Consider the following 25,120-nt stretch of genomic DNA (forward strand, 5'->3'; position numbering starts at 1 on the left):
ATAGCTATATACACATTTGTTTTTTTCAGTGGACTGTGACTTACTTGGAGATATGAGGAGTGTCTTACTCATCTTCATATTTCCAGGGCCTTAAAAAAGAAAGTTACATCTAAAAGGCCTCAGTACTTTTTTTAACTGCTGATAGAGAAAAGAGTTCAATTTAATGAAAACTAATAGCTAGTATTCTTTATTTGGGATCTTTCTCCTTTCGTTTGTTTTTGTTTTTTTAGAGGGGAATTATATCATTTGGTAAACATTCAGTGTTGTGCATGTGGAATCTCTAGCCGGAGGAATTATTTCCTTCTTTTTTTTTTTGAGACGGAGTCTCGCTTTGTCACCCAGGCTGGAGTGCAGTGGTGTGATCTCGGCTCACTGCAAGCTCTGCCTCCTGGGTTCACACCATTCTCCTGCCTCAGTCTCCCATGTAGCTGGGAGTACAGGCGTCCGCCACCACGGCCAGCTAATTTTTTTTTTTGTATTTTTAGTAGAGACGGGGTTTCACCATGTTAGCCAGGATGGTCTCGATCTCCTGACCTCGTGATCCGCCCGTCTCGGCCTCCCAAAGTGCTGGGATTACAGGCCTGAGCCACAGCGCCCGGCCTATTTCCTTCTCTTTCCTGAAGAAGCTGATTAACTCTGCTGTTCTGCACTTCAGCAAGGCAGAAGTGTCTCAACAGAATATGGCCTTACAGCAATAGAGAGTGGAAGAAAGACAGACATCTGTTTCCCAATTATTAATTTTACAACAGAGGCAGATATTAGAGTGGGAAACATCCTAGTTTTCTTTAGTGAGACTCCTTTCATGCCTGAAACCTTTGGACTTCAATCTGATTGCTCTTGGTGTTCCTTTGCTTCATTTTGTTCATTATCTCTTCATCCTTCTTCCTCTCTTTCTGTATCACTCTTTGGCTCCCTCCTTCCCTCCCTCTCTCTTTTTCTCTCTAATATTTTTTTCTTTCACCTGACCTCCTCTTATTTCGCCCACTTCGCAGTCTTCTGTGAGTTGGCATTTTTGTTTTATGACAAGCTGCTTCCTAAGAATATATGTGACACAGAGCTAAACCAAAGAAAACTTACAGGTTGCAGTGGATCGTTTTTAAATAATTGGGTTTGGGAACTTTACAAGTTGCATAAGAAATATAGTCATTCTGGAGTTTGAAATTCAAAACTAAGATGTATTAGTTTGTACTATTAAAGCAACCTGTCTCATCATGTTGGGACAATAAGTAGAGAAAGCTATCTGATCTTTTCTATAAGCTGAGCTACTGCAGCTACGGACAACTAGATATGGGATATGAGCCCAGCGCTTTGCATCTTGAAGACAGAAGTTCTATTTCCAATAGATTTCTCCTCTAAAAGATATCTAGCTGCAGCCAAACTTTTAAAATAAACATCATAATTCATCAGTGGGCAAACTGTCATCTAGTATAATCCAGTATAAATTGTCCTTATCTAACTATCTAACCTTGATGTCCAGTCTTTTTTTTTTTTTTTTTTTTTTTTTTTTGAGGCAGGGTCTCGCTCTATTGCCTAGGCTGGAATGCAGTGGCGTGATCTCGGCTCACTGCAGTCTCTGCCTCCCAGGTTCAAGTAATTCTCCCTCCTCAGTCACCTGAGTAGCTGGGATTACAGGCACACCACCACACTCTGCTAATTTTTGTATTTTTAGTAGAGTCGGGGTTTCACCATGTTGGCCAGGTCGGTCCTGGTCTCCTGACTTCAGGTGATCCACCCTCTGCAGCCTCCCAAAGTGCTGGGATTACAGGCATGAACCACAACCCTTGGGCCAGTCATCTTAAATATGGCTAAATGTTAAAATCAGTGTTTTTCTATCTAGGGTGATTTTGACCTCCAAGTGACATTTTGCAATATATGGAGACATTTTTTGTTATCACAGCTCGGAGAGGGGTGGAATGTGTTACTACTGATATAACACAAAAAGGCCAAGAATATTGCTGGCCATCCTAAAATGCACAGGACAGCTTGACACAACAAAGAATTATTCATTGCAGAATATCAATCAGCCCAGGTTGAGAAACCCAGACTGAAATGCTTATTGACCTGAAAACCTGCAAACCCCACTGTTTAACTGAGCCCTTGGTAATCCTATAGAAACAATGATTGACTGTGAAAGTCTCTGTCCCTGGTGGCATTTATAAATAGCATGTATTAGAATCAAATGCTGATTGTTGATCCTGGATTTCAAATAAAAATATTATTTTAAAGTAGCATATGCTTCCGTGGAGAAATAATTTGTATGGTCTACTGGATTAGTCTTTGATACCATAATTTGAGCTCATTTTTTCAAAAAACAGCCAAATCTGTTTTTAAGGTAATTCTCTGTGCCTGGGGTCTTAATTGTGTGTCAGTTTCTCTATGCAAATCTATTGATTTTGGCAGACTTACAAATTTGGCATTCAGGCAAGAAGAATATGTCAAAATTGGCTCAAATTTCCTGTGCTTCCAGATGTGTTAACAGTTTCTTTGTTTTGTATTCATTTATTTTATTACGCATTTTGCTTTTATACATTCCTTTCCAGGGTCCCAGTACAATTAAACTGCAATTCCCAGAAGTTTTCCGCTATGTGCACAAAAACTGAATCTAATATTTGTAGATAATGAATTCCAGCAGGATCATTCTGATAGCTCTGCACTTCTAGAAATTCTGACGTTTTGGATCTCCCCCTTTCTGGCTCCTATCCCTCTACTTCCCTTCCAAAGAAGATCCTTTGCCTCATTCATTTTCATTAAGCTAACTGGGAAACAGCATTGACTCACGTTCTTGTTTCTGAGTTTTTCCCAGAAGTAGGCAGAACAGTAGTGCAAGAAATAACATTGCATAAGAAGATTGTGGCTTTTATTTCAGGGTCTCTTTCATTTAGCAAACAATGCAAGTGGCATGCTGTGTGTTCCGTTTTAACTTCGTTAAGCTTGTGTTTTCACAGTGGACCTTACAAACAGTGGTCAATGGCAATTTCACAGAAATGGAAGTCAGGATTCTTGGATTCTAATCCTGGTCCTTCTCTTACGGTGCTGTAAAGTTTGGGCCACTCAGTTCTCTTTTGGCCTTTATTTTCCATCTGTAAAATGGATGCCTGGAATACTAATGTTCCATTAATGTGGCAGGGTGCAGCTGCCGAAAGATAGGGTGGTAAAGGGTGGGGAGAAAGAATGCCTTTAAAAAAATCCATCAGAGGGGCTCTATTTTAATATACTTTATATAGAAATGACACTGTAGCTTTCATCTGTGTATCCAAAACCCCAATCTGGAAACTAGCATTGGCCCCTCTAGAATAAAAGATTTTAAACATCACTTCCTCCATGAAACCAGTTTCTGGTCTTCCTATTACTCACTTGAATGTGACTCTTTCTTTCTTATGAACTTTCAAAGACAGAGAAAATTTTGTAAAGAATCCCATGCATCTAATTTACCTGATGCATGAATTCTTGCCATAAACAATATTCTTGACAGCCTCAATGTCAGAATCACAGACCTGAAGGAACCTAAATAATTAAGCTGGTCCAGCCACTTCAATTCACAGGAATTCATGGAAGATGCTCAGAGAGAGAAAAGTGAAACTTGTTGAAATCGTTAATGTACCTAGGGTTAAGTCACTTGATCATTAATGGAATAATGGGGAGTGCAATAAAAATAATCCTATAACTTGAATTATGGTTGACAATTTTCCCCATGGGTCTCTTGTTATAATTATGTGCCACTTGAAATCCTCTATATTAGAAGTGAGCTCATTAATGGGAGGAACCCTATTCTAGTGTGGATCTTACAACTAGTGGTCAATGGCAATGTCACAGGGGTTGGAGGGTGTCTGGGTTCCCGGATTCTAATCCTGGATCTTCCATTTGATTGCATTTACTTTAATCAACTCAATTCTCTTTTGAGCTTTATTTTTCCATCCATAAAATGCAATGGTTGGAGTACTGATGTTTTATGACTATGGCAGGGGGGCAGTGGCAGAAAGATAGAGAGTTGGTGGGGAACATCTTCCTCCAACCCATACCCAGGTCTTGCACAACACACACGAGGGTAAGTGACATAAAAACAGTATCAAAAAGTAGATACCTATGACTGTTTATCAGATTCAATAAGAGGCTCAATGACTTTTACTTTATTACAGCTGGAAACCTGACCTTAGGTCTACCAACATTTTCTCTTTCCCCATTTTCTCCTCTGCTGTCTTCTTTTCAGATGTGCTTTCATTGTGTAGACCACTAAGAGGACAATGCAGGGGGAGGGCCAAGGAAAAACCGAGAAACAACTAGAGGAAAAAATATAGTACAGTAGAACAGAAAGGAGCGTGGTCAAAAGAAGTAGCTTTGTTCAACAACAGTCTGCAGTCCTCTTCAGTACTAAAACCAGCAAAACAGACACACAACACTAGGAATGCCACTCAGAAGGCTGACACCAAATTATTTTTTTTTAAAGATATGTGTAGGCCATTTGGCAAATGATGACAAGGTCTGGTGGAAAATACTCAGCTAGAAAATCAGACAGCAGGAAAGGAGGGATGAAGAAAAATACAGAAAAAGAATTATAGAAGAAAGATGAATGGAAAAAAAAAAAGACAGGAGAAATTATTTTTCCTAACGAGAAACACAACATTTTCCACCAGACAACTGTGACTCTTGGCTGAATAACTTATGTATCATGTGAATGAAAGTGCAGGGTGGAGGGGGCAGTCCAGGAACATGTGACTTATGTCCACTTTGTCTCTGAAGGCAATGGGTTTACTGCAGGTCTCAAGTGCACCACTGATTCACCAGACCACCCCTCAAGGAGGTAGCCATGACTGTTACATAGAGGCTGGAAAGAGCAGGAGACTGGAAGTCAGAAAACCTACATTCTGGAGCAAGCTCCATTTGCTGGCCCTTCTTGATTTGTTGTAGAATCTGTGAGGCCAGTGTCATCATCTGTTAAGTGACAGGGATAGATTTTTTCACGATCTTGGAGGGCCTTTCAAGCTATAGCATTTGTAAATTTTAATAACTACCACTTCCACTCTTGTTAGATTACGTTTCTTGAACAAAATCGCTATCCTTCCCTCCCTCACTTCTACGTCACTGCCCCAAAGCAGTTATTTGACTTGAAGATGTTCCTTTGGAGTCTCTTCCAGCTCTAAAATCTGTGACTCTAAGAAATCTACACTTTACTTAATTCCTTAGCAATACAAAAGAACAGTCATTATGTCAAATCCAGTAAGTTTTCATTTTAGGTGAACCTATCCATCTTTCAAAATGCATCAAGTCTCACCTATGAGGAAGTTGACATTTTATCAAGCATTTCCAAGAGAATTTCACAGTTACCCCTTTGGAGTTTATAAATGAGCAGATGATATTAGTAACAGAATCCATTTGACTTGAAGAGATGAGGTCTATGAAGAAAGGGAGAGAGCAGTTTATTAATTTCCTTTGTTAAAGGCTAGGAAGGAATCCCTGATTAACCAAGCTGATTAACCATGGGAAAATATTTGCTAGCAGTTGCTGCCCTCATTTAATTAATTACTTTTTTTTTTTTTTTTTTTTTTTTTGAGATGGAGTCTCACTCTGTCACCCAGGCCGGAGTGCAGTGGCGCAGTCTCAGCCGAGACTGAGACTGCAAGCTCCGCCTCCTGGGTTCACGCCATTCTCCTGCCTCAGTCTCCCGAGTAGCTGGGACTACAGGCGCCCGCCACCACGCCTGGCTGCCAGGATGGTCTCGATCTCGTGACCTTGTGATCCACCCGCCTCGGCCTCCCAATGTACTGGGATTACAGGCGTGAGTCACCGGGCCCAGTCTCATCTAATTACATTTTAAGCCTCTGCGGCACATATCACTTATAAGGGCAATGGATGACTGGTAAGGAGCTGACCAGGCTTTCAAATATGGGACAATCCCAATGAGGAACAATTGTAATTCTAATTCCTTAGCGCACAGGACATAAAAACTAGCCAGAGGAACAATCTCTCAGGTTTTCTTCCTAAGGAGTGAGACATAAAGATAGTGACCCGTACATTTTGACGATTTAAGCACAAAAAAAGTGTTCAGTTGTTAAAGAAAGGGGGGAAACGCTTCATCTTTTGAGGAAATAACCATTAGAGCAATTTCATAACAGTTATTTCAAGAAGATGTGAAATCAACCTTCTATTTGAAATAATTTGCAGATGAAATATACATATTCTACAAATATGTAAAAAAATTTAAATACGAGATTCAGGAAAGCATTTTTATTCTAAACTGATAAGATCTATATGGTGTACTTGTCTGGGTTTTCAATTTCTTTTTAAGGCATTCGTTCTAGAAAGAGATAGCAGTTGATGAAACAGAGTAAGAGTCAGGAAGTTCCTAGAGTTTACTTTTTTTTCCCCTAGGAACCACTAATCAAAAAGATAATGGTCCAGATAAAGGAAGTTTCAAGAGGACTCTAGAACCAAAACAGAATTGCCTAATGTAATTGTGTCTTTATTTTTCCCCTTCCTTTGAATCCTAATCAAATAGATTATGATCAAGATACAGGAGGTTTCAAGAGAGGACTCTAGGACCAAAACAGGATTGCCCAATGTAAGTGTGTCTGTATTTTTCCCCTTCCTTTCAATCCTAAGAAGAAAAACGAAGGTCAAATGGAACAAAGCAACAATCCAGAGACAAAAGAAGCAGGGGTAAGCTTGTTTTGAGTAGAAAAATGAATAAATAAACAGCACTAGTTTTTTTTTTTCTTTTCTTTTCTTTCTTTTTTTTTTTTTCTTAAATGGCTGGGAAAAGTGGGAGAAAAAAAAACAGACCCTGTCAAACCATTCCTGATTACAAAGGACACAGATAAGAAAGAAAAATATCCCTCATGTTTGTTTAAATTCCAGAATTGTACATGAAACAAGTACACTATGTCAAGGGTATTTTGAAGTACAGTTTTAAGTAATAAGAACTAAAGAAGAAAAAGGGCTGTGGGAAAGGGGGTGAAAGTTTGCAACATTAGCCAGAACTTATCAGTAGAAAATAGTGAGAAGTCAGGGAGTCAACAGTCCTGTAACGTTCTCTCCCAACTGACCAGCCCGGAAGCCAAACTACTAAAGTGAGAAAACCTCCTGCCACTGTGCAGAAATCTTCCTCAACAACACTTCATATGCATGGAACCAAATTATTATTCATTCAACAAACGTACACTGAACGTCTACTGCTACCATCCCCAGCTTTAGGTATTTGGAGGGAAGATGGTTGCCGATGACCCAGCTCGGACCTATTGAGCCTTTATCTCTAATTTTAAATCACATTTTAATGCCCCTGATGATTAATAATAATTACCCATTTAGCATTCATCCAAATCTGGGAACCTCTGCTTTAGGAGATGCAAGAATTACTAAGACAATTCTTGATTTCAAGAAGCTCACATAAGTAATAGCAAAATTATCAGTTTTTCCAAAATGAGGTTAAAAATGAAAAATGACAGAAGAGGAACAAATTTGTTGCTGTGGGAATTCAGAAAAGGGAGAAATGATGTACTTTTGGGAGTTGTAGATGGAGTGAAGGAAGAACTCACAGAAATAGGTGCGTTTCTTAGGATGTTATGATTTGAACATGTAGAAGAGGAGGAGGAAAGGTCTATTATTTTAACTAATAATAAGAATAAACATGTCTCCAATGGTTACTGAGAATCAGGACCTATTCTAGGTGCTTGATATCACTCATCTCTTACACTTAACCTAAAAGTGTAGGTCCCATTATTTCCCCATTTTGCAGATGGGAGAACTAAAGCTGAAAAATCTGATGTAATTTGCTGACAGTCACACAGATAGAGATTGGGAACACTAAAAATGAATCCCATATCTATCCTATTCTAAAGCCTCTACACCTCCCAAGGCTAAACAAGGCCAAGAGATGCAGAAGTGTCAGGCATAAGACAAAGCACTCATTGTTACCTTTGGCTGGAGGGTGGCAGAGTTGGGGAAGATAGGGCTGGGAAGGTTGAGAGGGAGCCACGCTGTGGATGCTATGGTAAACTGTTTGAGCTTTATATGGTAGCAAGAGGAAGGTCACTGAAGGTTTCTGAGCAGAGAATGCAATGATAAAAGCTATATCTTACATCTTAGGCTATGAATCATGGGTTATCTCTAACAATCTTAAATGATAAAAATCAAAAGTTTGAAGAGTCTCACCCCGCCTTTAAACAAAAAGTATGGCTAGGAGCCAGGTGAAACTACTGCCTCATAGCTGTCTAGGCAAATTCCCAACATGCCAGGCCTTGAGAAAATTCAACAGAGCAAGGCTTATGAAAGATACAGTGAGTATCTGTTACCCTGCAAGACAAGGACATACTCATCCCTGGAGCTGTCCAAATCTGGCATAAGGATAGCCCTGGGGTATGCAGCATTCTCTGGGCCCTGATGTGAACCCACAGGCCGGTGAGCATAGGAAAGCTATGGGAATCAGTTATTGGAAGAATCCAGACTCCTGACTCCCAGCCCTGTGCTCATTTCAACAAATCATTTGGTATGCCACTAAATATGTGACACTGAGCAAACCTCTTTACCTTTCTGTTCAACATTTAGAAACATCCCTTTCCTCATCTGTGAACCAAGAAATTGAACTCTGGGTCTCAGATTTCATGATTCTTCATCCTTCTTCCCCTCCAACACACCAGCACGAATAACCTGCTGTCATCGGAGGCCCACTCAGCAGGATTTGGGGGAGAAGCAACATCTCTTGAGAGCTTCTATAGTTGGAAAATCTCTTAGCTGAGAATAATTGTACTTTCTTAGCTTTATGAAGCATTCCAGTCCTCCCTCACGGAATTTGATCTGGTCCAGGATTATCCTTTAAAGTGCAAACTGGATCACTGATGTCAATAGCAATTCAGCAATACAGGGCACTATGACCCTATCCAGTCCCACGCAGGGAGTTCCTCATCCTAACGCCGGGGAATTAATGCCCTAGAATCCAGACCTGTCAAAGCTCAAGGATATTCTTTTATTGATTGAGAGAGTTTTTTTTTTTCAGTCGCAAAAGATGGTGTGTGTGCATATTCATAAGTGAAATTCCAAGGAAGTCAAGAAAAGGCTAAAATTGTGGAGTTCTTGGGGGCTGGGGGAGGGGGGTGCAGGGGAGAGAAAATCCATGATGCATTTTTAGATGTTCACAAACTCCAACTTTCAAAAATGAATTTCCAAAGGGATAAAAATGTTTTCTTCCTAAGAGATTATCAATTACGGAGATCCAAGAAACTGCCAGAGAAGAGAAGTAAGGGAGAAGATGCAAGACCTGTTCTGCTCTCAGAAATACTGCTGGTAGAACTGAAATGAACACATGAAGCCACACACCTTTGAAAGAACGTCTTAAACTTCATTAATTCATCGGACAACATCCAGTAATTCACTTACAGAGTGTGACTTGTTCCTGTAATCAATTCACCACAAAAATCTGAGGTATGTTAGACCTATGGCTTCAGCTTCTTTGACCTCCAACCAGGGAGCGGGAGGGGAAATGACTGACAAATGCTAACATTAGCAGTGAAGCAAGCAGAATTCCAGAACCAGGGAAACCCACATATTGAGAGTTACCTCATGGTTATTTATTTTTATAGGACTGACCATGAATATGTATTCTCTCTCCACATATGAGAAAGGAAAATATGTCCAAAATTTGTGACAGAATTAACAGCAGGACTGCTAACCTCACATCTGAGACTCCCGGGAGGAGCAAGCTACAGGGACCACCCATGTTCTTCTCTGGGAACTAGCTTATGATAACGTCACCGTCAGACACTCAAGGACCCCTCTCTGCCTGGTGTTGACTGATTTCTGTGAGACCACCAGAAACTGTGTAAATCACTTAGAAGAAATCAGAGTTATACTGCATATATATCTTAGCAATCAGGAGGTACAAGCAAGTAGAAGACGAGTCCTGGAAAGGATTCAGGCTTTCTCCTCATTTCTTGCCCACGATACTAGTCCAGTGAACTCCAACACCTTAGCCACAATACACAGGAGGTTAAGATTTGTACTTAGTTGAAATTTCATGCACTCCACCAACAGTTGCCAATCTGAGAGACCCCCACCACATATGAGGGCAGAGATTTTGTGGGATGAGCTGCAAAAGGCATTTGGATATTTGAACATGGTACGTACTTTCATCTCCTTAGATATGCAGCCTGGTCCGGCTGTGCGCACACCTGTAATCCCAGCACTATGGGAGGCCGAGATGGGTGGATCACCTGAGGTCAGGAGTTCGAGACCAGTCTGGCCAACATGGGGAAACCCCGTCTCTACTAAAAATACACACACACACACACAAATTAGCCAGGCATGGTGGTGCACACCTGTAATCCCAGCTACTCAGGAAGCTGAGGCAGGAGAATTGCTTGAGCCTGGGAGGCGGAGGTTGCAGTGAGCCAAGATTGCACCACTGCACTCCAGCCTGGGTGACAAGAGCAAAACTCCATCAAAAACAGAAAAGCAAAGCAAAGCAAAGCAGCCTGGTCCATTGGCTAGCATGACCAACCAACCCCAAAGCTTCCACTTTTCCAATAGTTGTAGAAGAGACTTTGATATATTAACATAGAAAACCAGAAAGAGGGGTTAAGAGTGTCAGTTTGAAGCAAAATTGGGTGAGTGGCAGTGGAGGCTGAAGAACTCATTCAAATTCCCTCTGCTGACGCATCCAGAGAGATCTTCAAAGTTACGTATGTGAAAAATATGTCAGTATGCACACTATACCTCCTGTCACTCACTTGAGGTAAGATAGGTATATAAAAATAAAACTAGAAGGAGAGGACTGATGCCCAGTAACCCAGTCCAACGCCTACCACCAGAAAACGGAAGCCCTCTGTCAAAGGAGAAAAAGTCAACACTTAGGATGGATACTTTGACTGAGACTGCCTCAAACAGCTTGGCCTCCTCCAAGCACACCTTCTCTTTAACCTTTGATCTTTACTTTTTTGTAGGTGAAGGGGAGAAGACAGAGAAATTTGTTTTGGAACAGGTCTTTCAACTTTACTATTTTGAAGATTCTTTTAAACTTCAGAGAAAAGGTGCAGATTACAGTATAGGAAGGATGAGAGAGGAGACAGAAGAGAAATGGGAGGTGAGCAGGGAGAAGATAACTTGTACTAGATTCAGCTTTGTCAACGCCTCTTGAATTCGTGCTGAATACGTACTTTAACCCTCACCTTATCAGGACAGTCCTCTTTTTGAGAGAGAAGTTGACTCTGAGAAAGAGAGAAAAAGACTTGTCCAAGTTAATCAATTGTTGCGTACAGAGACAGGGCCACCAGGTATCTGGATTGACAAACGGAGACACATATTTAAGGAGACCCAATTTGAAAGACTGAACAGAGATGACGGGGGCAGCAGGGAGGGCTCAAGAGAGCCTGTGCGGGCCGCAGGGTCTTTGGAGCGGAGGAGCGCTGTGTGGGTACCTTGATGTAGGCTCGCTGCAGGTAGTTGTAGGGCACTCTGCGCTGGAAGTCGCTGCGCACATCCTCGCTGACGCGGTGGCGGGATGCGGGGCCCCCGAGGCGCTGGGTCTCACAGCTGCGATAACAGCGCGCCCGCCCCAACAAGGAGCGGAAAAGGGGCAGCTCGGCTCCGGGGCCCTCGCCGAGGGGCGCGAGCGGGTGGCGCGCCGCGCAGTGGCGGGCACAGCGCGTGCGGATTTCCCGCAGGCGCCGGTGGCTGCGAAGCGCCGCTTCCAAGTCGCGCACCGCTTGCAGGTAGTCTCCGCTGTAGTAGGCGGCCGCGCCGCTGGCGTAGAGCAGGTCGAAAGGCTGCAGAGGCCCGGGCTCCAGCTCCAGCTCCCGGCGTGGGCTGTCCGGGGGGCCGCCCCACAGTGGCGGCGGCAGTAGCAGCGGCAGCAGCAGCAGCAGCGGCGCCCAGATGCGCTCCCGCATCCTCCGCCTCAGAGAGGCGCGGGACGGGTACGCTCAAGAGGGCTTCGGGGCACCTCCCGTCCGGGTCCCCTCTCCCACCTTCGCTCGGGGAAGCGCGCCGACCCCGCCGCGATCTGGCTACCCCGCGAGCCCCAGGTGACCGCCGGCGCTCCGCGTACGGAGAGGCGGAGGCCGTGCCTGGCCAGCCGCTCTTAAAGGGACGCCCACAGCTCACACGCTCCTCCTGCTGCCGGAGCCTCCGAGAGCGGCTCTCCCAGGCTCCCTGCGGCCGCGGCGGGGCTGCCGGGGGCGGCACACTCCAGCGCCAGCCAGAGAGCTAGCGCCGCTTGAGGCCAGCCGGGGCGAGGCGCTTTACACGAGGGGTCCCTTCTAGTTGCACAGTGGATAGTATTAGCCTTCTTTGTGGGAAATAAAGAAAATCCAGCTTAGCAAGTTAGGGCCTTCCTCGTATTAGGGAATCTGTGTATGGCCTCGTAGTTTGCAGAGTTCTTCACCTTCTAACGAAGCCTGGAACGCCATTTCAGACTGAATAAAACCATAGATGCGATGGATACCTATGCAACAACCCCACACAGTCTGCACATGTATCCTGGAACTTAAAGTTAAAAATAAATAAATAAATAAATAAATAAATAAATAAAGTCACAGAGGCCCTGTAGGCCCAGATGCGGAGGTTTGAGAAGTGATTTGCCCAAATGCATACAGCTGAGAAGCGGCAAAGGACGGACCCAACCCAGGCCCTTTAGAATCAAAGCTTGCCGCTCCTTCTCTTGGGGAAGGCTCTCCCTTACCTTTTCGTCCCACTTTGTGTGGATGTGTGTCCGGGCATTGGATCAGGGCGCTGGGCCAGGGGAAGAACAATATATAGCCTGCCTTTCCTGTGCTGCCGTGGTGTTACAGGGCCCAGAGAACCTTTGGAGGCAGGAGGAGCTGTACTCACATTCTGGCTCCGTCCGTTTACCAGCTGTGTGACCTTGGCAACTGAGGGCCTCAGTTTCCTCATCTGTTAAACCGCCAGACGCCTAACCGTGAAATGCTATTCAGAAATAAATTCTGGCTGTGGACCAGGTGCAGTGGCTTACCCCTGTAATCCCAATACTTTGGGAGGCCAAGGCGGGTGGATCACCTGAGGTCAGGAGTTCGAGACCAGCCTGGCCACCATGGCGAAACCCTCTCTCTACTAAAAATACAAAAATTAGTCGGGCGTGGTGGCGCATGCCTGCAGTCCCAGCTACTCAGGAGGCTGAGGCAGGAGAATTGCTTTAACCTCAGAGGTGAAGGTTGCAGTGAGCCGAGATTGTGCAGCCTGGTTGACAGAGTGAGACTCCGTCAGAAAAAAAAAAAAAAAAAAGGAAAAGAGGGGAGGAGAGGGGACAGGGCTGGAGGGGAGAGGGAAATTCTTATTGTAAGAGTTGAACAAAGAGGCAATTTAGTATATCCCTTACCTTAAGGAATTAAGCAATGGGCATCAATCTAGGAATGGAAAAGCTGACAGAAATGGTTGCCAGATTCCAAATGACTAGCTGGAGGCTTCCTGTTCCTCCCCTTCTCCTCTATCACAAATACGTTTTTAGCCAAGGTGTTCCCCTCTTTCATGTTCCTTGGCTTCACACTCTCACAAGAGTGTGTGTTGGACCCTGGATCCCAGCCTGCCTCCTGGAGGCATTTCTGAGGTCTTCTCCTACCTGTGAGAATCTCAGCAGTCTTTCAGTCCCTGCAATGGTGAGCAGAGGGACAGGCAACGGGAAAAAGACCCACGAAAGTATCTAGTTGCTGTGATTTTTCCGAAGAAGACTTTTGTGTGGAATCACCACTATGCTGAGGGGCTTGCCAGAGAGTCATGCTCATTCCTTCATTCATTTTGTTAGGTTTGACCACTCAGGCCATGAACAGCCCTGGCTGTGTAATTCCAAGAGACACTGATGAATCATGCTCTTTTTTTTTTTTTTCCACCAAACATTACTAATTCAGCTCATATCGCTGATGAAAAAGCTCCAGTTTGGAGCTGAATGTATATTGAATGCCTTGGATGGTCAGTGTTCCAGAATTAGTACATCAGTCATCTGCCCAGACTTTTTCTCTAGAGATTGTCTCTGTTTTCAGATAAAGATTTTGGAGTCTAGTCCAGGGTTATCAGTCCACTTGTGGAAGGTTTTGAAGCACATCAGGTTAGGAACTCCTGCTGTGGGACTGAGGGCAAAGTGCCAGGATTCCTTGCTACATTCTATTTGTACATTTGGTGACATTTCTACATCACTTAATATATTTCAATTAACATTTTTTGATGCCTACTCTTAAAGTAAATATTCTAGGTGAAAGAGAAGATGAGTAAGTCAGAATTCTTATCTCTGGGAAGCTCACAGTACTGTATAGGAAACAAATTTGATATATATGATGTATAGAGCTTTAATACAAGATAGAATGTGGTACATGTTAGATTAGATTGAAAGTGTTGGCTGAGCGCAGTGGCTCACGCTTGTAATCCCAGCACTTTGGGATGCCAAGGCAGGCCGATCACCTGAGCTCAGGAGTTGGAGACCAGCTTGGCCAACATGGTGAAACCCCATCTCTACTAAAAATACAAAAATCAGCTGGGCGTGGTAGTGGACACCTTTAATCCCAGCTACTCAGGAGGCTGAGGCAGGAGAATCACTTGAACCTGGGAGGCAGGGGTTGCAGTGAGCCGAGATTGCGCCATTGTACTCCAACCTGGGTGACAGAGTGGGACTCTGTCTCAAAAAAAAAAAAGAAAGGAAGGAAGAAAGGAAGGAAGGAAAGAAAGAAAGAAAGAAAGAAAGAAAGAAAGAAAGAAAGAAAGAAAGAAAGAAAGAAAGAAAGAAAGAAAGAAAGAAGAGAGAGAGAAAAGAAAAGAAAAGAAAAGAAAAGAAAAGAAAAGAAAGTGCTCTGGGAATACAGAGGTTGCAAAAATAGCTTCTGACTGGAAGGATCTAAAGACTTAGGGAAAGAATTGGCATTAGCACACAGTCAATAGCCTATAGACTGCAACCATGTCCTACTGATACCCACATTGGCCAGGTTCTTTCTTTCTTTTTTTTTTTTTTTTGAGACTTTGTCCTGCTCTGTCACCCAGGCTAGAGTGCAGTGGCCAGATCTCAGCTCACTGCAAGCTCCGCCTCCCGGGTTCACGCCATTCTCCTGCCTCAGCCTCCCGAGTAGCTGGGACTACAGACACCCGCCACCTCGCCCGGCTAGTTTTTTGTATTTTTTAGTAGAGACGGGGTTTCACTGTGTTAGCCAGGATGGTCTCGATCTCCTGACCTCGTGATCCGCCCGTCTCGGCCTCCCAAAGTGCTGGGATTACAGGCTTGAGCCACCGTGCCCGGCCAGCCAGGTTCTTTCAAACCTTCTTCATGTACTACTACCTTATTTCTTAAATCTTACTGCAAGTAGTAAGTAAGTAATATACCTTGTATTACTACCTTGCCTACAATCTCTGCCTGACTTGAGAGAAACTATTCATTGACAACTCAAATTTGCTTGAACATTAGAATCACCTAAGAAGTTAAAGTATTGTTGTCTGGCTCCTGCTCTGAAAGATTCTGATTTATTGGTCTGGGATATGACCTGAGCGCTGGGAGTTTTAGAAATTTCCCAGGTGATTATAATACGAAGCCAAAGTTGAGAACCACAGGTCTACAGCTAATGCCACAGCCCAAAGAATCAGTCTATGAGTTGGGGCTCCAGGTGCTGTGTAGAATTCATGAGTAAGTAGGTAGGGTTTTGGGAATAGGTAGGGTTTTGGGAATAGGTAGGGTTTTGGGAATAGGTAGGGTTTTGTGTAGTCCCCCAGATATTCCCTTCCAAGAGAGCCAATCTGATCTGCTTTTTTTTTTTTTCTTTTTTTTCTTCTTTTTTTTTTTTTTTTTTTTTTTATTTTGAGACGGAGTCTCGCTCTGTCCCCAGGCTGGAGTGCGGTGATGCGATCTCGGCTCACTGCAAGCTCCGCCTCCCAGGTTCACACCATTCTCCCACCTCAGCCTCCAGAGTAGCTGGGACTACAGACACCCGCCACCTCGTCTGGCTAATTTTTTGTGTGTTTTTAGTAGAGATGGGGGTTTCACCGTGTTAGCCAGGATGGTCTCGATCTCCTGACCTCGTGATCCGCCCGCCTCAGCCTCCCAAAGTGCTGGGATTACAGGCGTGAGCCACCGTGCCCGGCCTGATCTGCTTTTTGAGGCTGGATCAGGACAAAGAGTAGTTCATGACCCTATGGTAATAAGAGCCATGCAGTGCAAAGAAGCTGATTCCAGGTCATGCTCTCCCAGTGGTATTTACTCTATGTTGGAACGCACAGTCGTCCACGAGTCTCTTATACTCCTTAACTTCTTGTAGAGTATGCCAAGAATGTACTTTTTCTTACCTAATGAACTGACTTCCATCTCACAATTCCCGATTCACGAAACCTGGGGTGGAGCTTTCAGATGTGCATTTCTAACTTGTTCCTTGATGATGTGCTGGCCATACTTTATTATCTGATTTCTTATGAACAATGGTTCTAAGACTTTATTGTGTTGTTAAAAAGCTAGTAAAATCATGGAGATTCTGGATTTTTGAACTAGAATCTAGTCTGGGCCTTTATGTTTTTACCAGTTTCTCAGGGGATGCAGATACTAACAAAAGTTTAAGAATCACCGCTTCAATTAGAGCAGCGGTTCTCAACTGAGAGTGATTGTACTCCCCAGAAGATATTTGACGATATCTGAAGGCATTTTTGGTTGTCGTATCTGGGGCGCGGTGGGTCGGAACATTCATATTGTTGGTGTCTAGTGGGTAGAACCAGGGATGGTGCTGACCATCCTGCAATACACAGACAGCTACCTAGAAGAAATCATTATTCAGTCTAATGTATCAGCGGTGCCAAGCCTGAGGCATATAACATAGTTTGAGCATTGCAAGGCTCGTCTAATTCCCTTAATTCAAAAAGGAGGATACTTAGACCCACAGGTAGGCAGTAGTGGGAGTACAATGCTTCATTTGATATAGCAAAATATAAAACATATATGCTAGATGTCATGGGGCAGTGGGTGATAGCATTTTTGTAAATTCTTTTTTAAAAAGCAAAAGAAAAAAGCACATGACAGTAAGAAAGAAAGAAATATGATTTGAGAAGAGATGACATTGGAACATAAAATGTTGACATTTCTACTAAGATAAGTATGAACTGGGAGACTGAAATTTTGCTTTTGTTCCTATTCTTTATAAAAATCTAAGAATAACCAGAGCACAAGAGAATCCATCCAAAAACATTAAAAGAGATTCTGGGTGACAGAGCCCTTTTTATTACATTTGGAATGAGTCTTGACAGAACTTGAATTTCCTTTTGACTTCTGTTTACAAGTCAACAGCATAATTGCACTGTCTTGCTTTAGAGAACCATTAGCAAGTAGGAATTCAGAAGAGATTTTTAAGGGCCTCTTATTTTCTCCAAGTCAGCTTAGTTTTAAAAAACCAACTTTTCTCCATTCTACTAAATATTTTTGGAACAATAAAAGTGTACTCGGACTTCAGCAGTAGACTAAAGACTTTCCAAAAGCAATATTTTGATCACATGTAACCAGGGCTCTCGCTTGCCCCAAACATCTTTGATTCCTTTGAAATGAAAGGAATAATTATCACTGTGCAACAGCCCACCGCCTTGTTCAGCTGCTGTTGATGCTGGTGACAAGGGAGTTGTTTTGGAGACATTTTTTTCTTACACAAATAGAATCATCTGAAGACTTTTTTTTCCTCCAAAAAGTCAGCGTGAAAGGCAAGCCACCAACAATCTGTCAACAGAAAAGAGTGAGAGAGAAAGCCCTCCCTGGAGAAAGAGAGTTTTTTTTTTTTTTTTAGAAAAATTAATATTTAACTTACATTTAAAATCAAACAGGAGCTGCCGCATTCCAGGACTGGCTGTTCCTTTCCAGTGTCTTTAATAGCTCCATCCTTGTGCTTACCTTAATTCTCAGTTGAGCTTTAAAATTCCAAACCAAACAAAACATGCAAACCCTCTGTCCTCACACTCATGTTGTGGAGACATTCTAACTTCATTCCTTGGAAGACTCACATTTAGTTGAACAACAACAACAAAGAAGTGAAATAAATAATGCTGGCCAGGCGTGGTGGCTCACACTTGTAATCCCAGCACTTTGGGGGGCTGAGGCGGGTGGATCACCTGAAGTCAGAAGTTCGAGACCAGCCTGGCCAACATGGTGAAACCCCATCTCTACTAAAAATACAAAATTTAGCCAGGCGTGGTGGCCCCCATCTGTAATCGCAGCTACTCGGGACTCCGAGGCAAAAGAATCATTTGAACCCAGGAGGCAGAGGTTGCAGTGAGCTGAGATCACATCACTGCATTCCAGCCTGGGCAAAAAGAGTGAAACTCCAACTCAAAATAAATAAATAAATAAATAAATAAAGATGCTAAGTATTCCCCAAATCATTGAAGCTAAAAACACAATTCAGATTGAAATCTAGAGTATTGGGTATAGCATTTTACCAATTATTTTCACAAACATTAAGTTGTGTAACTTTCAAGGGTCCCTTTGAGTAAGACATTTGTACTGTAATGTTACCATTGAAATAATTGAGGCTTGTAAAAGAGAAATGACTTGCCTAATGCAATAGTTTGAAAGTGACAGAGCCAGGACTAAAGCTTATTTAGTGCTTTTCTCACTGCTTCTCAGTGCTTGCTTCCAGGCCTAAAATACCTTCATAGCTTCTGTCAAAATTCTGCCTTGGTTCAACTTATACAGACCACATTTTTGCTTCAACCACCAACTTGGTTTTATAATAATCATTCAGCTAGAGTCCCAGACTCATAAAATTATTTTGCAAAATAAATATAGACAAGGGGTGTGTGTGTGTGTGTGTGTGTGTGTGTGTGTGTAAAGCCATAGGTATTGCACAGAAGCTGAATACAACTTTGAACTCAACTTGATAGACGATGTAATGTGTACAGGAACACTCACGACAATATAAATAAATAGGTCTTAATTCATTTCTACACAAGGGATGCCAGAACACTGTTCATGGGTGCAAAGAAAAACCTTATGTATCAGAAATTCTGGAAGAGAAGAATATTCTGTATGCATGGGATGTTCTGCCATCCTGAGATAACCCTTATGCCCTCCCTGTCCCTGAGACCCTCTTTCCATTTCCATCCCTACACTCTTCCTCATGAGGGCTCCCTGATATCACATTTCAGAAGCATCCCTGTTGCAGGCTCTAGGAACCGAGTCTGGCTCTGGTCATTCTGTAGTTCCAGGAGTCTTTGTCCCATGGCAAAGTAGATACCACTGTTCTCCTACTGGCCTACTCTACCTTGGAACACTGGTTTAGAAACTGAACCCTTGCATTTTCCTGTTTGGGTATATTAGGGTTGATAACTAATGACTTATCTTTTCCCAACTTCAAATTTGGAATCACTTGAGATAATTACCCAAATATTACCTTTATTGCTGAATAAGCAGTTTTGTAAGAACATGGGTTTTAATCTTTAGTAAATGGTCTTTTTATTTCTTCAGCCAACCACACCCTCAAATCAAACTTACCTGCCTACTCCCAGACCAAGTGTGAAGTATTACTGTAGAAATTTCCTCATTGAGACATTTAAGAAAAATGAGGGCTTCCTTCAACATTCTACTTATCTCAATAATTATCACCCTATTTCCTCTGAAATGGGTCCCTTGCCTTACTCCCTCTGGCGCTAACTGAAATTGCTCCTAAACCTAAGTCCCTTTCATAGCTCTTAGATATCAGTAATGCCACTAACCTACGTGGACCAGCACCTAGCTCTTGCTATCAAACTCCTTGGGTATGAGCTTCGTCTCTCCGGTATGGCATCTTCCTGTCTCCCCTTAAAGCCACCCGAATACTGACTGCTTTGCTATTGGACATCTGCATTTCATCCCGTTGTTTGCTGCCTATATACCCCTAAGTCTGGTCCACTAAAGTGTTCTGACCGGTTGCTAGGGCGTTCCCTCTGGATCTGGGCTGCCCTGCTTCTGACAGGGCCCCTGAGCTGACACAGTGCACTGAGGCATGTTCTGGCTACAACAGAGCTATTGATGTGCTTCTCTCTCTGGCCTCAGCTTCATGGGAAAAGGATGGAGATGCACACTTCAATTGTGAAACATATCTTGTTCCCATTTTCAGAAAAATGTCGGCTGCTGCAGTTTTTACATTTTGTCGGGGATCTAGATGGAAAGCCAAATATAAAAAGTGCAGGAAGGAATACAAAGATATTAGTTGACTGACAGAAAATTTACATTAAGTTCCCTTCTAACATTAAACTTTCATTTTTGTTCAGGTTCAACTAATACTAATTGAGGATTCTAAACTGGAAACATTTTTGTGATTTTATTTGATCCCTGGGGTTTAGAGAGAGGGAGAAATTAAGGATATGATATTATACAAACTTTACGAATGAAGACATTTGTAAAGATATTTGTCTTTACTGCCTAATTTATGATTTTTTGTGGATTTCAAAAATATTTTAAGTCCACAGGAAAAAAATAAGTTAGGCAGTAGAGAGCTGAATCTGAATCCAGGGCTGGAGATGAAGGGAGATGTCTTCCTTCTCTTGTGAGGACCTCCACACAGGAATTCCTTTCAGCACCTGCAAACAGGAGACTTTGTTCTAGTCAATTTCCTCAGACTTCTGGTAGCCTCTGAACTCATCATCTGGTAGGATCACAGGGAAACTAAAAGAGCCGAATGCTAGGACAGTAAAGCCTCAGCTACTAAGACCATCTGAATTCTACTGCTGGGTATCCACCACTCTAATGATTCTAGACTGCTTTGCCCACCTTTATCACCATTTCCCCACATCTACATTATGAATCATGTAACCTGTGGTACCCTGTAAGCTGGCACCAAGTTTTCCCACCCGGTCTTGCATCCCTGCTTCTCTGAATAGCATCTAGATGTGCTTCCCCCACGACTGTGGAGCCCCCTCTTGTGTTCTCTTCTTTAGTGCCTGGTGGGTACTAGCAGCCCTCTCCAGTCAGACGGAGGACAAGGCCCCTCCAAGTCTCAAGGAAATGTACAATCCTTCCTTACCTCTGGCCTCAGAAATCTCAGCATCTCATTGATTAGCAGCCTTGTCTGTGGCAAATCTAAGGAAATTGCTTTGAAGGTAATAAAATGATGTAATACATAATGTTTTTACTTTAAATATATGTAAAGCATCAGTAGCTCATATTTTATGATTTGTAGTCACAAAGATTAACAACTTGTATGATTTACTATCAAGTATAGATTAAAAGCTAATTAGATAAAGAGTCAACTTTATAAATATATACATATATATATTTTTTCTCCCATATATACATGGGCAAAAAAATGTTCAGAGGAAAAAGAACAGATTTGTTTTTTTCTTAATAAAGAAAAGTGTCTTGAATTCACTCTGTAGAAATTTAAAACTGCTTGATGTTTTAGTGATCAAAATAAAATTATCAAAGCTAAAATACCAAATACATATGTCACTAAATTGATTATTTTGTTCCTCATAGTAATTTAAAAAAATACATTCAGGCTGGGTGTGGTGGCTCACGCCTATAATCCCAACACTTTGGGAGGCCAAGGCAGGTGGATCACGAGGTCAGGAGTTTCAGACCAGCCTGGCCAATATGTTGAAACCTCATCTCTCCTAAAAATGCAAAAATTAGCCAGGCGTGGTGGCACACACCTGTAGTCCCAGCTACTCAGGAGGCTGAGGCAGGAGAACCACTTGAACCTGGGAGGTGGAAGTTGCAGTGAGCCGAGATCATGTCACTGCGCTCCAGCCTGGGCCACAGAGCAAGACACCATCTCAAACAAACAAACAAACAAAAAAATGCATTAAGAGGAAAACATTGGCAGAACTTGCCAATGTGACTTCTGGAGAAATCTTCACTCATCATACCTGAGTATTTTATATTCTGACTTCACTACTCATCTTGGCTACCCTGAAAATAGATCCCATCTTCCTGATTACCTCACCAGCCTGTTTGTGGTTTCTTTAAACAGGCTGCCCCTACACCAGTCCAGTCCTGCTGTGTTTATTTCCAAATTACCTCTCAGTAGCAGTATCTGACCATATGCAGATTGCCCATATGGAAATGTATTTGAAGAGATAAACTAATGATCATCATTCTCTTAGCCTCTTGGGAAAAAAAGAGATCTATTTGATGTCAACACTGTGTCTATGTTCTAGCAAATAATATTTTGTTGAATGAACAAAATAAATTTATATTTCAAAAGATGTGCACATAAAATTACCCTGGATAGGAAATTAGAGTATCTTGGATCCGGTCTGTTTCTTCTGTTAAGTAGGTCTGATATCTTAGGCAAGTCCCTTTCGGGCTTCTTTTACTCCCATCAGAAATGGAAAATGTGAAACTAGACCTCTGAGATGCCTCCTAGATCTCCATATTCTTTAATTCTTTCATTTAAAATATATACTTTTATCACATTCCTGGAGATCCCCAAAGCATTGCTCTCCCTCTTCCTACATCTGTCTCTGGGATAAAGTTAAACTTTCGTTCCCAAGCAAATTTCGAAGCTCCCTCTGGGGTCATTAAAAGTCTCAGTTTACTCAGAGCTTGTTGGTTTTGCCTAGAAATCTCAGCTGGACTCAGCCAGTAGAGCAAGAGACTACTGTTATTGTTTTGAGCCAGCCCGTAGCATAGTAACAATTCTAAGCAATACAGAATTGATCCATATGCCCAGCTCCCTAGGGAACCTCCTTACTTCAGTCTGTCCAGCATATGTGTTCGCCTTCTGTCTTTGGACCTTTATCCATAGGAAAGAAGAAATATGAAAATAATCCAGGACTGAGGGAAAATAATGACTAGAAGTGCAGCTACTCTATTCTACCACTTCACATGATAAATAGAGAAGCTAAGACCCGGGTGCAATGATGAAGTTCACCTAAAATAATAGCAAATGATTGGTTAAACCAATATCTTAACTCCTCTCTTCTATCGGATTGAACCCCTTGCCACTCTGTTCCTTGGAGAAATTCAGAATGTAAGTAGTAAACTAACTGAGCCAGTTTAATTCTGAAGGAGGGAGACACTTTATATTTTAAAATAAACTTATTTAACTCTAAACCAGTTTCAAACTTTTAATCAATACTTTTGAGGTACTATAAAAGTAAACATATGTATGCTTAAAACTTTTTTAGGCTCAGAGGACTAAGACTAGCTTTAGATGACTCCTTACTTTCAATGATGCAAGTTGTGTAAACAAAATCTCCATTTTTGTTCCCACTTCAGTCCTAATACACCCATGAGAAAACATGAGTCACTAACTTGACATTCTACTTCTGGAAGACTGCCAGCCCTCAGGTTCGATCACATAAAATCAAATTATAGGTTGATTTGTTAAAATAAATATCAAATAAATTATAGTTAATTTCCTTCAAAGTAGACACCTTGGTGTTACATATGGTGATCTCGCTGATGATATCAATGCTTTGGGAAGGACTTGTAGAGAAATTTCTTATGATATTTTTTAACCAAAACTGATTGTTTTTCTTTTTTACCAAAGAAGAGTCTTTTTAAATTCATTTTCCAAAATCAACTCCAGGCAACATTTAGATGTTTCCTGAATTTGAGTAAACTTCAAAAGATAAAGAATTACCCTTATTAAAAATCATAGCAATTGAAGTCAGTCTTCTAAACGTTCAAAGACCTTTCTTTTGATTAAAGAATAATCATTTCATATATAATAATCAATGATTTTTTAAATATAATATTACTTTAATTTTTGTAGCCCTTGATCATTTTCAAAGCCCTTTCACATGTGTAAAATGATAGTGAGACAGCTGTTGTATCACCACCTGGTCTGATCTTCTGGACATTTCCTATATAAAGGCTTTGGGTTGTGTTGCAAAGCAGGAGAAATTCAAAATCTTGCTTGCCCCTTGGGACTGCCATTAGTAAACTGATGACAATCTGCTTACCTATACTCTGGGACTCTATACTTCAAAATAATGTAGTCCTCAAATTTCCATCATTATTGAAAACTTTAGCTAGTAGGAAAACAATTTTATTAAAGCAATACATTTACCTTTCTAGAGACATTCTCTGCACTCCAGAGTTTTCCCACATTTTGAGAAATAAACTTAATAATATGAATCTCAAATGTTAGGATATATGAAAGAGATGCTATTTAATGTCTTTTTTTTCTCTGTTTTTTTTCCTTACTTCATTCCTGTTATATTCACTATAAAACAATTGCCAAACTCTGCATCTGAAAGACTGCCAGACCTCAGATTCTGTTACACAAAATTTGAAATTCTCCAAGGATCTGCTTCTCTATTATTGCAAGATAACAGAAAAGAACAGTAGTTTACCCTTGTATTACACTTGCTACCTCATGTTCATTGGCAAAAGTTATGACCCTTCTCTTGGAAGATAATGCTGTAATTGACTAAGACTTTCTGATAAGGACAGTAGAATTCAGAGATAAAGTTTTTATTTATTCACTTTTTTTTTCAATGATGTTCCTTGTAAGAGAGCCTCTGATCTGACATTTTAGGAACAGAACAATGTAGCCAGATTATGTATTTATTCAAAATCTCTGTTTTTTCCCCTTGATTAGAGATTAAAACTCAGATTTTCCTGATAATGAAACAGACTATGACCTCAGGATATGCTTTATCCCAAATCTCACAATGAATCTAGAACTAAATCAGCAAATGAGGCTCAGTGACTAGCTTTCCAATAGTGGTTAGGCAAATCACACGGTCTCCTACTATCATACTTGTCCAAACTTCCTATTACCTTCCCTTTGCCCTACAACCACACACTGATGTACTGTTTCAAAAGAAAGTTGAAGAGCTCATGATGAGCATGGAAATTATACAGACATAATCTTGAATGCTTAAGCTCATTGGATGCTCCAGACTGAGAGAATCTTTTAAGTTCATCTAGTCTGGATTCCTGATTCAGGTGAAGAGGCTGAAGCCTAGATTAGAAAGTGATTAACATACAATGTTATAGTGATTAGTGGCTGAACTAGATGAGTTACGATTTGGGGAGACTGTTGGGAAGACATGATAGTGTTTTGAAATATGAGGACATGAGATTTGGGATGGGCCAGGGGTAGAATGATATGGTTTGACAGTGTCCCCACCCAAATCTCATTTTGAATTATAATTCCCATAATCCCCACATGTCAGGGGAGGGACCCGGTAGTAACTGAATCATTGAGGCAGTTTCCTCATGCTGTTCTGGTGACAGTGAGTGAGTTCT

General features: G+C 41.8%; 1 protein-coding gene across 2 annotated transcripts in view; it reads right to left on the bottom strand.

The window, feature by feature from the left end:
- The window catches only part of P3H2 (prolyl 3-hydroxylase 2), a 164,330-nt gene extending 152,167 nt beyond the window's left edge, over positions 1-12,163 (bottom strand). The window contains exon 1 of one of the 2 annotated variants that reach the window (XM_008009514.3): positions 11,403-12,163. In XM_008009514.3, the coding sequence (XP_008007705.1) occupies positions 11,403-11,873 (471 nt within the window). In that variant the 5' untranslated portion in view covers positions 11,874-12,163. Of the gene's footprint in view, positions 1-11,153; positions 11,172-11,402 lie in introns of those variants that run through there. The other variant, XM_073023752.1, reaches the window with a different exon arrangement.
- Positions 12,164-25,120: the final 12,957 nt, after the last annotated feature.

This window comes from Chlorocebus sabaeus, chromosome 15 (assembly GCF_047675955.1).
Source record: "Chlorocebus sabaeus isolate Y175 chromosome 15, mChlSab1.0.hap1, whole genome shotgun sequence".
NCBI classification, from domain to species: domain Eukaryota; kingdom Metazoa; phylum Chordata; class Mammalia; order Primates; family Cercopithecidae; genus Chlorocebus; species Chlorocebus sabaeus.